This window comes from Erpetoichthys calabaricus, chromosome 10, assembly GCF_900747795.2.
Source record: "Erpetoichthys calabaricus chromosome 10, fErpCal1.3, whole genome shotgun sequence".
Classification (NCBI taxonomy): Eukaryota; Metazoa; Chordata; class Cladistia; order Polypteriformes; family Polypteridae; genus Erpetoichthys; species Erpetoichthys calabaricus.
In genome coordinates, this window is record NC_041403.2 from 125112119 (window position 1) to 125126206 (window position 14088).

A 14088-nucleotide genomic window follows, 5' to 3' on the forward strand; every position below is an offset into this window, starting at 1 on the left:
ATACACAGATTTGTACACTTCCCCAAGACTCCACATGAGGTAATGTTAAAGCAAGCTGCATTCATGCAAATCGGCACACACATCAAGATCATTGACTCAAGTGTGGAAGAGAAAGCAATGTGAATTGCATAAAAATCACAGTATCAGTATACAGGTGGTCATGGATGGAAACTGTATGGTAGTAGCCAGCATATTACCCAGATAATAGGTTGGGCATGATCGATGATTGACAATGAAATGTCATACACTTACACTGAGCTCTACATTCCAAGAAACCCTGAACCTTTCAAATTACACTTTGCAAGGGGGACCACAGAGAAGGACACCATACAGTATACAACTCTGTGACTCATATGGTATACGTGTGTGTGTGTCTCAGTCTTTCCATCTTAGTGATTGTTACAGTATTATTTTTGATGTTGTGAATTAGCAACAATGACACGCATTTTATGCAGCAATATCCTACCTTTTTATATTTTTCTTCTTCTTCTCCTTATGCTTTGCATATTATTATTATTATTATTATTATTATTATTATTATTTTTACCATCTTTGTGGTGAAAACTTAGTTAGTATCAAAAAACTACAAAACATCATCATGAGTGTCAATTTGCGGCAAGGAGTGCATTACAATCATGACTTCTTCGATTCTCAGATCTAGTAGTGGGAGAGGGATGCTACATAAGTACTTCTCATGTCCTACTCTGTGGTAGGACACAACTGTATCTTAGTCAGACTTTTATTGCAATTCCTTTGAGTTATTCCGAGATGTGTAAGCAATGACCAGAAAGGCACATGACTCTGAAAAGTCAAGAAAGCTTAGGGTACCACCCTGGTAGCCCTATTTAATAATAACACAAAAGACAGCCACAAATGGCTCCAACAAAAAACATGTAAGGGTTATTTTTTTCTGGCAGAGATTCATAGTAAGATCTCTGTCCTCTGAAATTGTCAGTTTGGCATCTGATATCACCTGAGAATCAAACTACATTATATTCTGAAGACCAGAAGGGGTGAAGTTTCTTGGGCAGTGGGTGGGGTCAGTTGTACCTCTTGTGTGTTTTTTCTTGGCTTGAGAGGAGGAAGGAGAAGATAAGGTTGCATCAGCACTCCCTTTTGTCTCGGGGTGGTATTGCTTACTTTGTCAGAGTTCCCTGATAAACATGCATGACAGATGCTTGATAAATATGGGTCCAGATTCCTTTCAAAGGTTGAACTAATAAAGAAGCTTTTGTTGTTTGTTTTTAAACCAATATCCGTTCAGGAAAAAGTTTCACTGTACTTTATACATGTAATAATACTGACCCCATGAATGTATAAACTTCTTACAAGAATGTCATAATCACTGTACAGTCATTCATCTTTGCGCCATGCATTTTCTCATCATATAGGATGAAACAGATTAGATTACTTATTACTCTTCTGGGTTCAAGAAGAAATTCCCTGGTTATACAAACAAAGATGGCACAAGAAAAGACTTATAGGTCATCTATGAAAGAAATGTGTAATTGCCCTATAAAATTTTGACCTTCACGTAATCCTTGGTCTCCATTAGTTGGTCTCTATTAGTTTTCTCAGGCCTACTGTCCAGTTACAGTTAACCAGTTTGGTCATTCACAGGCCAGCTGCTCATGTCTCTCAGAAGCAATATCATTTTAATTGCATCAAAGTGGTGTCCTTAAAGACAATTCCTTGTGAAATTTACATTGAAGCATACAATAAAAAGGCTCATCTATGGATGACTTACCCCAGCTGATTTGACATTCAGTGTGACTCTCACAAATAGGACTGAAGGCCAACCTTTTTCTACTGTATTTTGTTCTGTTATTTAAAATGCACCTTTATTATTCTTATTCCTTTGAATAATTTGCAACTGAATGATACATTTTGCTTTTTTTTTTTTTGTAATTTGTCATTTGTAAAGTACCCTGCACTGAAAAATGTAAAATAAGGTACAAAGTGATTAATTAAAATAGATGGCAAGTGACAATCCCTGTCAGTACCATTCCAAATCACAGAAAACACTTTCCTAAAGTCATCTCTGTCTTTTTGTGGATGCAGGTGATAAGTACTGGGTGTTCAAAGAGGTTACAGCAGAGCCTGGATACCCCCATAGCCTAGTGGAACTTGGCAGCTGTCTGCCCCGTGAGGGTATCGATACAGCCCTGCGCTGGGAACCTGTTGGAAAAACCTACTTCTTCAAGGGTGACAGGTACTGGAGATACAATGAAGAAAAAAGAGCTGCTGACCCAGGATACCCAAAACCCATCACCATCTGGAAAGGGATCCCAGACTCTCCCCAGGGAGCATTTGTCAGCAAAGAAGGATGTAAGTACTATGTCTTAAATTTCATTTTGGCATCATCGGACTGGCTACAAAACTATCCACTACATAAAATTCTTACTTATATTCATCATAAACATCAGATTAAACATCCATACACAGTAGCAAATCAACTATCAAATATTTTCAGCAATTTTTATAGATTACCATCCAAAGTACTGGGCATTGTCTGGATCTATTTGCATAATGGGGTAAGGTAAGAAAGGGAATATATATAATGTATTTTTTTTGTTTTTATTGCTGGATGAAATGCGATCATCATCCATACTATCTCTCTGATAACTATCAATGTCTCCACTCTTGCTCCTTTTGTGTATGATTGGATTCCATAATTATGGTAACTCTTTGCTGAGCTGGAGCCATGAACATTGCTTTTTTTGTATTTCCAAGTTGACTAGGGTTTCACGAATAGATGTTTAATCCCGTATTAATACACAAGATGGCTTGTTGAGTGAATGAATTGTTAAAGCAGCATGTAAGCTGGGTAAAACTATCATTTTTGTGTTGTTTCCCCTATTGAACCTCTCATTCATGATGAAACTCTGGAAACTCCATAAACTGTATGTTAAGTTGGCTTTACTATTATATAGATGCATGCAAAATTGCATGAACATCCACTCAGCTGTTTTGGAGTAATGTGGGGTTTTTATGTGTTAGCCCTCCCATTAAGACTCCCTAGTGAAATTCTTGAAACTCCATGAAGCCAATATTTTAAATTGCATAAGTTATAACGTAAATACAAAATTTCATGAGCTTCAACTTAGCCGTTTTTTTAGTGATGTGATTTTTGTATTGGTCCCCATCACACCACACCCGCCCCGCCACTGTGGTTTTTAATGAATCACTGATGTGCAATGTAATCTTCACCAGTAGTGGGGACAAATTTAAACAGAAAGTCAGTTACTACTGGCTGAACCGGTTTGACATGATAACATGGTTTTTGTTTTGCAGTTGCTTCCCATTACAACCCAATTTCTCAATGGAACTTTGAAAAGGCCTTGAGGGGTGAATTTTAAGTTGCATCAACAGTAATATGCATGCAGAATTTTAAGAACATCATCTCAGTTTTAGACTTACACGTTTTGACCCACCATTACAACCACTCCTCCCAATGAAATTTTCAAAACACTGTATAGCCTGAATTTTAAGTTGGTTCAGTTTTATTATATATGCAAACTTTCAAAAAGATCAACTGAGACATTTCAAAATTTTACACAGTCCCCCATTATTAATGCCCTCCTTGATGACATTTCTGAAATACCATATAGCCTATATTTTAAGTAGGACCAAAGACAACCTTCATGCAAAATTTAATGAAAATCAATTCAGTTGTTTTTGAACAAATAAAATGGACAAGAGGCAACCTGAGGGTTCAAATGAGGCCCTTAGTGTGCAAAACAAATGAATAACAACAAATGAAACCAAAAAGTTCAAAACGACAGACAAGAATATTATGATTTCATTTACAGAAACTTTAAAAAACTGTCATAGAGATGTGATCTCACACAGAAATATGTTAAAAAGCTATATTTTATAAAATCCTGAATCCTCATTATGTGAAATCAGAATTTAATTTCTCAGACTCAACTTGTTTTTTGTGCTTTCTAAAATTTCATTGTTGCTTTCAAAAAATGTTATTTTTACTTCAGCAGCACTGATGTATTTCAACAACAGTTCATCAACTTTGCCTTCAACTTTGCATCTTTTTGTTATTTTCAACTCCATCAGACAAAACTGATCTTCTGGTCTTATTGGCATGAGTACTACCTGAACTGTATTTCTACCTTCATGGGTTGATTGAGTTAAATGTTAGAGATTTTCACTGCTGAATAAGAAACATTCACTAGCCAACAGCTCTAATCTGGTCACCACAAGCACACATTATCATTCTCTGCCTGGCCCCCACCTTAAACAGACTTCTTCTGTTCCACTGGTTCAGGTCATGGAGTTAAATAGCTGTGGTTCACTAATGCCAGTGAATAGAGACAAGAGCTGCTAGAGACATTATGTAAAAGACAAGTAAACAATGTGACTGAAGGACACAAAACATGGTTGGACTGATAAAGGTCACAATACTGATTGATTAATAACACTACAAGAAGGGTACAGGCAAAAACAAAGTCAACAAGGCAAACAAAAATTCTAAAAACAGATCAGTAAGAAAAACATAAGCAAAGGGGACCCCAAGGCAGGGAGAGCAATTACCTGGAACCACATAACAAGGGCAAACAAACTTAGTCTCACAAATCCTGGATGTAAGAAAAGAGGTTCACAAATATAAAGAAAGTGGCAAAACTTCATTTATTGAACTTACTGCAAGTGAGCCTTTGTTGATGAAGTAGTATTTGTTATTGTCAGATGAATCCAACCAGGGGTCATTGCAATGAGTGTGATCTAGGACAAAACATAACAAAATGCTTTCTTTGTTATCTTATTTGCCTCTAGCTTAGCCTTGGTCTGAGTCACCACATTACCTCCAAGTGCTGTCCTCCATTCCTCTCTCTTTCAGTCCTACTGCATGCCTAAAAGTCATCTATCTTATTACAGTGGTGACCATCTGGTACAGGGCCGGCTCTAACATTTTTACTGCCCTAAACAAAGCTATAAATGGTGCCCCATCACCCCCTTTGCTTTGAGTGGAATCATCACTGCCATCACATAGGAACCTGGAAAGACGAGAGAGAAGCAAGGACTGAAGACAGTGAAATACTGTATATTGGGTTAGGATATAAAACAGAGAATTTACAATCTCAGAATGTCAAGGGAGGTGTTTGATTACTTCTAGTAATGTCCATTTACAAAACTGTTTCAGTAAAAATATGCACTTCATGGGATGCCATTTCAGAAAAAACGTTATATAAATTTGGTAACAACACATAATTGTCACCACTTTACTGTAATTAAACAATATAGATCTCTATTTACACCTAGCCAGTAGCTTATGATGGTAGTGACAATCTAGTTATAATCTTACAAAGGCAGCTCTATAAGTATTTATATTTCATTTATGGTAATGAAATAAATTTACAAGTTTAATATAATCAAAATATTTTAAAAAAATGAAGCATAATCTGCGGTGGGTTGGCACCCTGCCCGGGATTGGTTCCTGCCTTGTGCCCTGTGTTGGCTGGGATTGGCTCCAGCAGACCTCCGTGACCCTGTGTTCGGATTCAGCGGGTTGGAAAATGGATGGCTGGATGGATGAAGCATAATGATTATCTTTAAACATTTACCCATGATTAATTACTATTTATTATCCTCACTATCATCTATATATATATATACGTATACAGTGCATCTGGAAAGTATTCACAGCGCATCACTTTTTCCACATTTTGTTATGTTACAGCCTTATTCCAAAATGGATTAAATTCATTTTTTTCCTCTGAATTCTACGTACAACACCCCATAATGACCTGAAAAATGTTTATTTTAGGTTTTTGAAAATTTATTAAAAATAAAAAAACTGAGAAATCACATGTACATAAGTATTCACAGCCTTTGCTCAATACTTTGTCGATGCACCTTTGGCAGCAATTACAGACTCAAGTCTTTTTGAATATGATGCCACAAGCTTGGCACACCTATCCTTGGCCAGTTTCGCCCATTCCTCTTTTCAGCACCTCTCAAACTCCATCAGGTTGGATGGGAAGCGTCGGTACACAGTCATTTTAAGATCTCTCCAGAGATGTTCAATCGGATTCAAGTCTGGGCTCTGGCTGGGCCATTCAAGGACATTCACAGAGTTGTCCTGAAGCCACTCCTTTGATATCTTGGCTGTGTGCTTAGTGTCGTTGTCCTGCTGAAAGATGAACCGTTGCCTCAGTCTGAGGTCAAGAGCGCTCTGGAGCAGGTTTTCATCCAGGATGTCTCTGTACATTGCTGCTGTCATCTTTCCCTTTATCCTGACTAGTCTCCCAGTTCCTGCCGCTGAAAAACATCCCCACAGCATGATGCTGCCACCACCATGCTTCACTGTAGGGATGGTATTGGCCTGGTGATGAGCGGTGCCTGGTTTCCTCAAAACGTGACGCCTGGCATTCACACCAAAGAGTTCAATCTTTGTCTCATCAGACTAGAGAATTTTCTTTCTCATGGTCTGAGAGTCCTTCAGGTGCCTTTTGGCAAACTCCAGGCGGGCTGCCATGTGCCTTTTCTAAGGTGTGGCTTCCGTCTGGCCACTCTACCATACAGGCCTGATTGGTGGATTGCTGCAGAGATGGTTGTCCTTCTGGAAGGTTCTCCTCTCTCCACAGAGGACCTCTGGAGCTCTGACAGAGTGACCATCGGGTTCTTGGTCACCTCCCTGACTAAGGCCCTTCTCCCCCAATCGCTCAGTTTAGATGGCCGGCCAGCTCTAGGAAGAGTCCTGGTGGTTTCAAACTTCTTCCACTTACGGATGATGGAGGCCATTGTGCTCATTGGGACCTTCAAAGCAGCAGAAATTTTTCTGTAACCTTCCCCAGATTTGTGCCTTTGACTTCATGCTTGGTTTGTGCTCTGAAATGAACTGTCAACTGTGGAACCTTATATAGACAGGTGTGTGTCTTTCCAAATCATGTCCAGTCAACTGAATTTACCACAGGTGGACTCCAATTAAGCTGCAGAAACATCACAAGGATGATCAGGGGAAACAGGATGCACCTGAGCTCAATTTTGAGCTTCATGGCAAAGGCTGTGAATACTTATGTACATGTGCTTTCTCAATTTGTTTATTTTTAATAAATTCGCAAAAATCTCAAGTAAACTTTTTTCATGTTGTCATTATGGGGTTTTGTTGGTAGAATTCTGAGGAAAAAATGAATTTAATCCATTTTGGAATAAGGCTGTAACATAACAAAATGTGGAAAAAGTGATGCGCTGTGAATACTTTCTGGATGCACTGTATATATAACCCCTACTCTCTCTTCTGTTTCCTTTTCCGATGTCCTTTTGGTGGTGGCTTGCACCACCACCATCTACTCAAAGCACCGTGATGTTCCAACAGTGATGGATTAAAAGCCAGAAGTCTGCATGACCATCATCATCAAGTCCTTCCGTGAGAACCCTAAATACAGAATGCCCAGAGGGGACTGGGCGGTCTCGTGGCCTGGAACCCCTACAGATTTTATTTTTTTCTCCAGCTGTCTGGAGTTTTTTTTTGTTTTTTCTGTCCCCCCTGGCCATCGGACCTTACTCTTTTTCTATGTTAACTAATGTTGTCTTATTTTAATTTCTTATTTTGTCTTTTATTTTTCTTTTATTCATTATGTAAAGCACTTTGAGCTACTTTTTTATATGAAAATGTGCTGTATAAATAAATGTTGTTGTTATATATATATATATATATATATATATATATATATATATATATATATACTGTATATAATCCAACGTCTGTCTGTCTGTATGTCTATCCACTTTTCATCAGAGAACTACTTAACGGATTTAGGTCTTTGTTTTTCTATAATTTGCTTGAACATTCCAGTTGATTTTACGACTTCTCTCATCGCACTAAGTATCACAGCTCGCTTGCATTAACGATTTTTTTATGCAAATCCGAGAGAGAGGCTATGGGCCGAGGGGAGGAGGACAGGGCCCTCCTCACTCACACACCAGCCTCCATTTGAGTCGGTCTACCTCACACCACGAGTTAGAGCGTACCTTGCCTCACTTAGCTAGTGATACACGTTTGTTCAACAGACATTATCATCAACACATTTTAAGGAGTAACGTTTGACGTTTTTGACAGAGAGATCAGAGCCATGTGTGTTTTAGATGGTAGCTGCTGATTGCCAGAGATATCATGGGCATGTGCTCTTTTCCCCATGCGGGGGACATTCTCCTGTCAGAGCTGAACATGACCAGATACAGTGCCAACGTTTGACATGGAGCGTGCCTACCTGTCGCTTGGTCAGAATTTCTTTTTTTTTTTTGGATTTTTAAAGTTTCTCCAGTTTCACTACTACATGGACGGAGCTGCAGGAGACACCTAGTATGAAAATAATGTGATATAACTATCCAATCAATGCACAACCTCAGGGAGTGGTTCAAGTGAGAGACTTTGTTAGCGTGCCAAGAGCAAATGTGGGTGAACAACGGAGAACAATTTTTGACAAGTTTCAATACAAAGCTCAAATAAGCCCATTTGTGATATGATTATAGTTAGAATTAAATCAGCCTTTAGCAATGCAGTCAAGAGCTGCAGTTCTGTTCACATTTTGATAATTTAATTTTACTTTGCCATGTCTGTGTGTACTATGCTACAGCAATTTGATGATTATTATTATCATTATTGTTGTTCTTGTTATTGTTGGATTATTATGTTGTAGCCTATGACTTTTGCCCCACCCTCACCTCCAAAACTATAAAACCTGCTCTTGAAGAAAATGAAGGGAAAATTATATTCCACATAAACAGGGCCTCTGAGAAGATGAGAATAATGCATCCTGGGATTTGGCAGACCACCTATAATAGGTGTTATATCTGTATTCAATAATATTGTACTCATTAAAAGGAAGAAAACGCAGACAGGTTCAAAGTGATAAACTTTAACAGGTCCTTTTACTAAGATTGTTTCTGAGTACACATTACACCATATTATTATTATTATTATTATTATTATTATTATTATTATTATTATTATTATTATTATTATTATTATTATTATTATTATTATTATTATTATTATTATTATTATCTACTTCCTAACAGCTCCCCAATACCCATAATTCCTTATCACTACAGAATCCCCAATAGTTCAGACTTTCAATATACAAAAATGACAGAAAAACAATATAATCAGGATTATTAGGTTAACAGGACTGGGACAGATGTATTGAGACTTAGTGTTTGTGAGACATTCATTGTCTTTATGGTTTCTAAAAAAGGCTGCCCCTCCAAGTTTTGCTCCCCAATAGTAAAGCCTACCGTAATCTAATAACCTAAATTTATCAGGCACAATTTGAAAGAAAGCAGCACTGCAAAAAAGAATTCAATACACTAGAATGCACAGGTAACTGTTAAAAGAAAGTAATACTTAGAGACATTTAATCATACATTTACTTGATTTCTTTTTCCAGTTTACACCTATTTCTACAAAGGAAAGGAATATTGGAAGTTTGATAACCAGAAACTGAGTGTGGAATCTGGATACCCACGATCAATCCTAAAAGACTGGATGGGATGTGACCAATCTGAGGTGGAGAAAAACAAAGACAGGCACCTGCCCCACGATGATGTGGACATCATGGTAACCATCAATGACGTTCCCAGCACAGTCAATGCCATTGCTGTTGTCATCCCCTGCATTCTGTCACTCTGCATTCTTGTCCTTGTTTACACCATCTTCCAATTCAAAAACAAAGGAGTGCAGCAGAACATCACTTACTACAAAAGGCCAGTCCAGGAATGGGTATGACACACTTGGATCTTGACTCCTTTCCTTTTTTAAATAGTTTATAATGAGGGCTAATACGCAAAAGGTGTCACAGTTTCATGAATATGCTGCTTTTGCTGTGCAGCATTGGGTTAAGGACTTTGAAGCCTGCAGGGGATCCTTATGAAAATAGTTTCAGCTGCAGAACTCAAGATGAAATGCCTGCTAAGGGTGGGGGGCACTCACAGAATCTGAAAAGCAGTGAAAGCCCCTTTTTTCCTTCTTTTACTGCCTTGTCACTGTTGTTTTTTTACTATTTTTTTTGGGGGGGGGGGGGGGGGGGGGTAGGGTGCTGGGAAGGTAACATGTCATTTTCTGTTGGCTTAGAGGGTTCATTTTTGATGACTCCCAGTGGATCTTCACTATTAAAGAAACCAAGGAGCATCTCAAGAGAGTGTTCACATGCTAGATACCAGCATTCTTCTATTGAACTCCTTCATTTTCTGTAAAGCCAACTTGTAAAATGGATCATTGTAGTTCAGAAACAAATCTGTAGTAGAGGATTATGCCATGGATCAGTGGACCTTCTTTTCATAGTTTGGATTATAAAGGGAAATCACATTTTGGAAGTTGAAAACTCCTTACAGATGAGGCCTGCAGTTTGTTGAGGAGCGTAACTTTTCGCATTAAGAGCGCTTTGTTCAACCCAGGATCTGCATACATGTCAACTGAACTGGGATCACTTTTTTATTTTCTTAATAGCAGTAAGGTGGACTTGTGAGTTCAATCCGTGGGTCAACAGACCAGAACTATGAGCTCCAGAACAGCTAAACTCAAGTGGATTTAATTTTTTTTAAATCTTAAAGGATGTGTATGGAAAAGCTAAATTTGCCAGACTGATGTTGAGACCACTGATCTTGTGTGAGCAAACTGAAAAGTGAATACTGGGTGTTCACTCCTATGTGGATCAGCTGGACAGGTCTTACCCGATGTTCCATTCCGGACATCTCAAAATGTTGAACTGAACTCAACTAACTGGTGATCAACCAGTAGCTGGTGGTAAAACTGTCAAATGTCTTTAATGATGATATAAAACAGTGTATTGATGGGGAGAACGGTGGGCGTCAAGAAGAGTTTATTTTATTATTTTTTTTAATGAACCTGTGGGTAATGACTTTTCTTACAAGGAGTATCATTCAGTACTTGAGTTTCAGACTCTTTTGGGGTACTGCTCTCTCACATTTAAGTATAAGGAATGAGCAGAGAGCTAAAGAAAACCTGCTTTGTTACAGCAGCCTTAATTTAGGAAAAACACACGTATAGAAAACAAAAAACCTGTCTTGTCTAAAGCTTTCCGTTATAGTTGTTTTAACATCAAGGTGTTTAAGAACCTCAACAACACCATTCTAAAAAACGATTTTGACAGTTGACAGAATAGCCAAGTGCAGGTTGAAAGGTCTGAGATGGTGTAAGACGTTCAGAAAAATACAGTCATTTGCAAAGTTTTTGTAGAGCCTTATGGATCAAAACTCATTTAAAAATGCCAAGCTGCTTAACTTAAAAGGTCATGCTGGAGTTTTAAGAAATGCCAAGCTGTTCACACACCTACTGACTTTACGTAGTGGGACTACATGTGAGGTTGACAGGTGGGAACACATGAAAGGAGGGTGCCAGTAGAGCAGAGGGTATGATATACTGCCCTTTCTTGCAGTATTTTTGCACACGTTTATTTTGTGTGACGGTGGCAGCTTAATGTTTTAGTGCAAAGCCTTGCATATATTGTAGTAGCAGAACAATATTAGGCTCCAGAGGACAAATGCTGGTCACTTTATCTCCTGCTATTCTCTTTCCCATCTGTTTGTGGATTGTCTTCATATCAGAATGAGAAGGGGTTTCCCTGTAGTGTAGTAGTGCAGAATTTAGGTGGAACTCCTCATTCCTGTGTCCGTCTGTTGGCAGGCGTGCCAAGTGACTCATCTACAAGCTTAGGGCCATTAACGAAAATACACTCATGGCAGGGGGGTGATTTTTTCAGCCCTGAGCTTGAAAATCTAATGTGAGCCCTTTATGGATTTTTGTTTTGTTTAACTTAGGTTGCTACTCTTGACTGGCAGACCCCATTTCAAAGTATGCTTGAACTGATTTTCCTGACATGCTTCTGCAGTAGGTGATTCATTGCATTGCATGTTTTCAAACATAAATAAATGGTCAGCTGGATATGCCTTGCACTGATGTGGAGAGACATTCTGAATCTCAAATGAAGGATTTGTCTGCAAAGCCATCTTAATACTGGAATATTGGCTCACATCATTGAAATGGTCTGGCTTGAATGGCTGTGACCAGTTTTTCATTTGCCAACTTTTTGAAATGCTTCCTGCTCAACTCCTATTGACCTTCCACATTGCACCATTTCGTACAAGCCAATTTGAGATTTCACATTGGCCAGAAAAGTTTCCACAAAATATTCTAGCTTTAACACTTGAACTTGAAGGGCATGTGGTGAATAATTGCAAAATGCTGAATCTTGTGAAGTGCGCTGACAAGCTACACTTTAGAAAAGGCCAAGACAGGAAATCGTTTTAGGAACTGCCATTTATTTTGAGTTGGGAAAGCAAACAAGGTGTCCAAAGGGTGAAAACAAGATTTAATAATTTATGGAAAACTCTTGTAGCAAGTTTACTTTAAAATTCCCCACATGACATGGAAAGTTTACTCTTGAGGAAAACATTCTTGCAATTTCTGATTCCTTAAAATATCATGCTTTTCACTGCTTTCTGTACCTTAACTCCAGGATCACAGCTCCTGAATCTGTTCCAGCTGGCTGGCGTTTTTAAGAGTTGATTTGTTGATGCTTGAAATTTACATCATTATGGATCTCGAAAAGCAACTTACAAGTTGCTGATGAGAGAAAGAGTGATCTGCATGGCTGCTGATTTCTGACCAGAAGTCTCTGTGAATGGGAGACATGTAGATCTTTAACTGGTTGGGGGGTGGGCAGGTGTTGTGAGGGTGGTTGGGGTAAATCATTCTGTAAAAAATAGCAAAGAATGAATTTGCACTATTTCCTCCATGTCAGATATAGCCTTTTCAGAAAATGTTTACATATTCATTCAGCACACACTGGCTTTTTCTTGAACTGTGCATGGGGGAAGCAGAAACCAAACCACAACAATGCAGGTGAGGTGTTCTCTTCCTTCTGTCTCTATTGGAATTTTGAACTGATATGTGGGTAATGCAATGAGGATCTATAATGTTAGAAAAGTAACATCTGGTGAGCTGTGCTCCCACATCCCAGATGCTCTTGAGCTACTTCGTGTTGGCTGGCATTCATTGAAGCAGAGTTACTGTATATGGGACACTTATCCATGGGGGCACCACAGTGGTTGAGCTGAAATTTGCTTTAACACTCTTAAAGATTATATACGTTTTACTGGAATGTGAGTGAACATGGCTATGGTCAGGACTTAGCTCAACAAAATATTCCAAACTCTGATTGTATTCTGCAATGGGGCACATGTTCCTAGAAAAATGTTTCTTTTATTGGTAAACTTTGTACTATCAACTATATGGTAATGAAAGTAGAACACGGGGCTAGAGGAGAAAACTTCACTTAGAGTAGCTTACTTTTAATGATGGTTTAGCTTCTAACATATAAGCAGGGGTCCAAGAAGCTGGTCTCTACAAGAAAAGGGATAAATTATTCTAAATAAGGGTAACAAGCAATGACCCCAGAGTCTGCTGTTTAATACAATATCAGTTTTATTCCAGCCCACACTAAAGCTTACCACATTGACACTATGTGTATAATATCTAACAAATATATTGTACAAATAAAAAAAAAAATAAGGTAAGTGATTGTACTTCTGAGCAAACAAATAAAACAGAATATTATAAAGGTTGGGAACCAACTAGGTATCCCTTTTAATAAAGGTGATCAAATGAAAACGAAACATCTCATGTCAGTGAATGTCAGTCTCAAATGCCTTCTCCATTTGCTATGTTCTGTGAGCGTGGTCCAAACGGGCACTGACTTCCAGTGCCTTCATGGTTCAAATAGCTCCCAGGATAGCAACAGGACATCCAGTACAGTCCCTCCCAGAACTCATCCTCTGGTCTGTGGGGAAGACAGAAGATGTGGCTAGTGGTAATTTTCACCCCTGTCCTGTGATTGTCCACCCTTGTTTGAGCCAGTTACATGCTGACAAAGCACTTGTACGCAACAGTGATATAAAATAAAGGTAATTGTGTATTAGTTGGCTCTAGTAAGGGAAAAAATATGAAGAAAATGCAATTTCAGTCTGTCAAAGTATTCTTGTAAATTTAAGATAGTAAAACAGTATTCAAGACCCCAGTAATTGAAGACTTTGCAGCTTTCCAAACCCATTGTT

The 14088-nt window shown here is 38.5% G+C and overlaps 1 protein-coding gene across 1 annotated transcript in view; it reads left to right on the forward strand.

Moving 5' to 3' along the window:
• Positions 1 to 10044, forward strand: part of mmp24 (matrix metallopeptidase 24) — a 149940-nt gene extending 139896 nt beyond the window's left edge. The window contains exons 8-9 of the mRNA XM_028810610.2: positions 2062 to 2328; positions 9405 to 10044. Of these exons, the coding sequence (XP_028666443.1) occupies positions 2062 to 2328; positions 9405 to 9742 (605 nt within the window). The 3' untranslated portion in view covers positions 9743 to 10044. The remainder of the gene's footprint in view (positions 1 to 2061; positions 2329 to 9404) is intronic.
• Positions 10045 to 14088: the final 4044 nt, after the last annotated feature.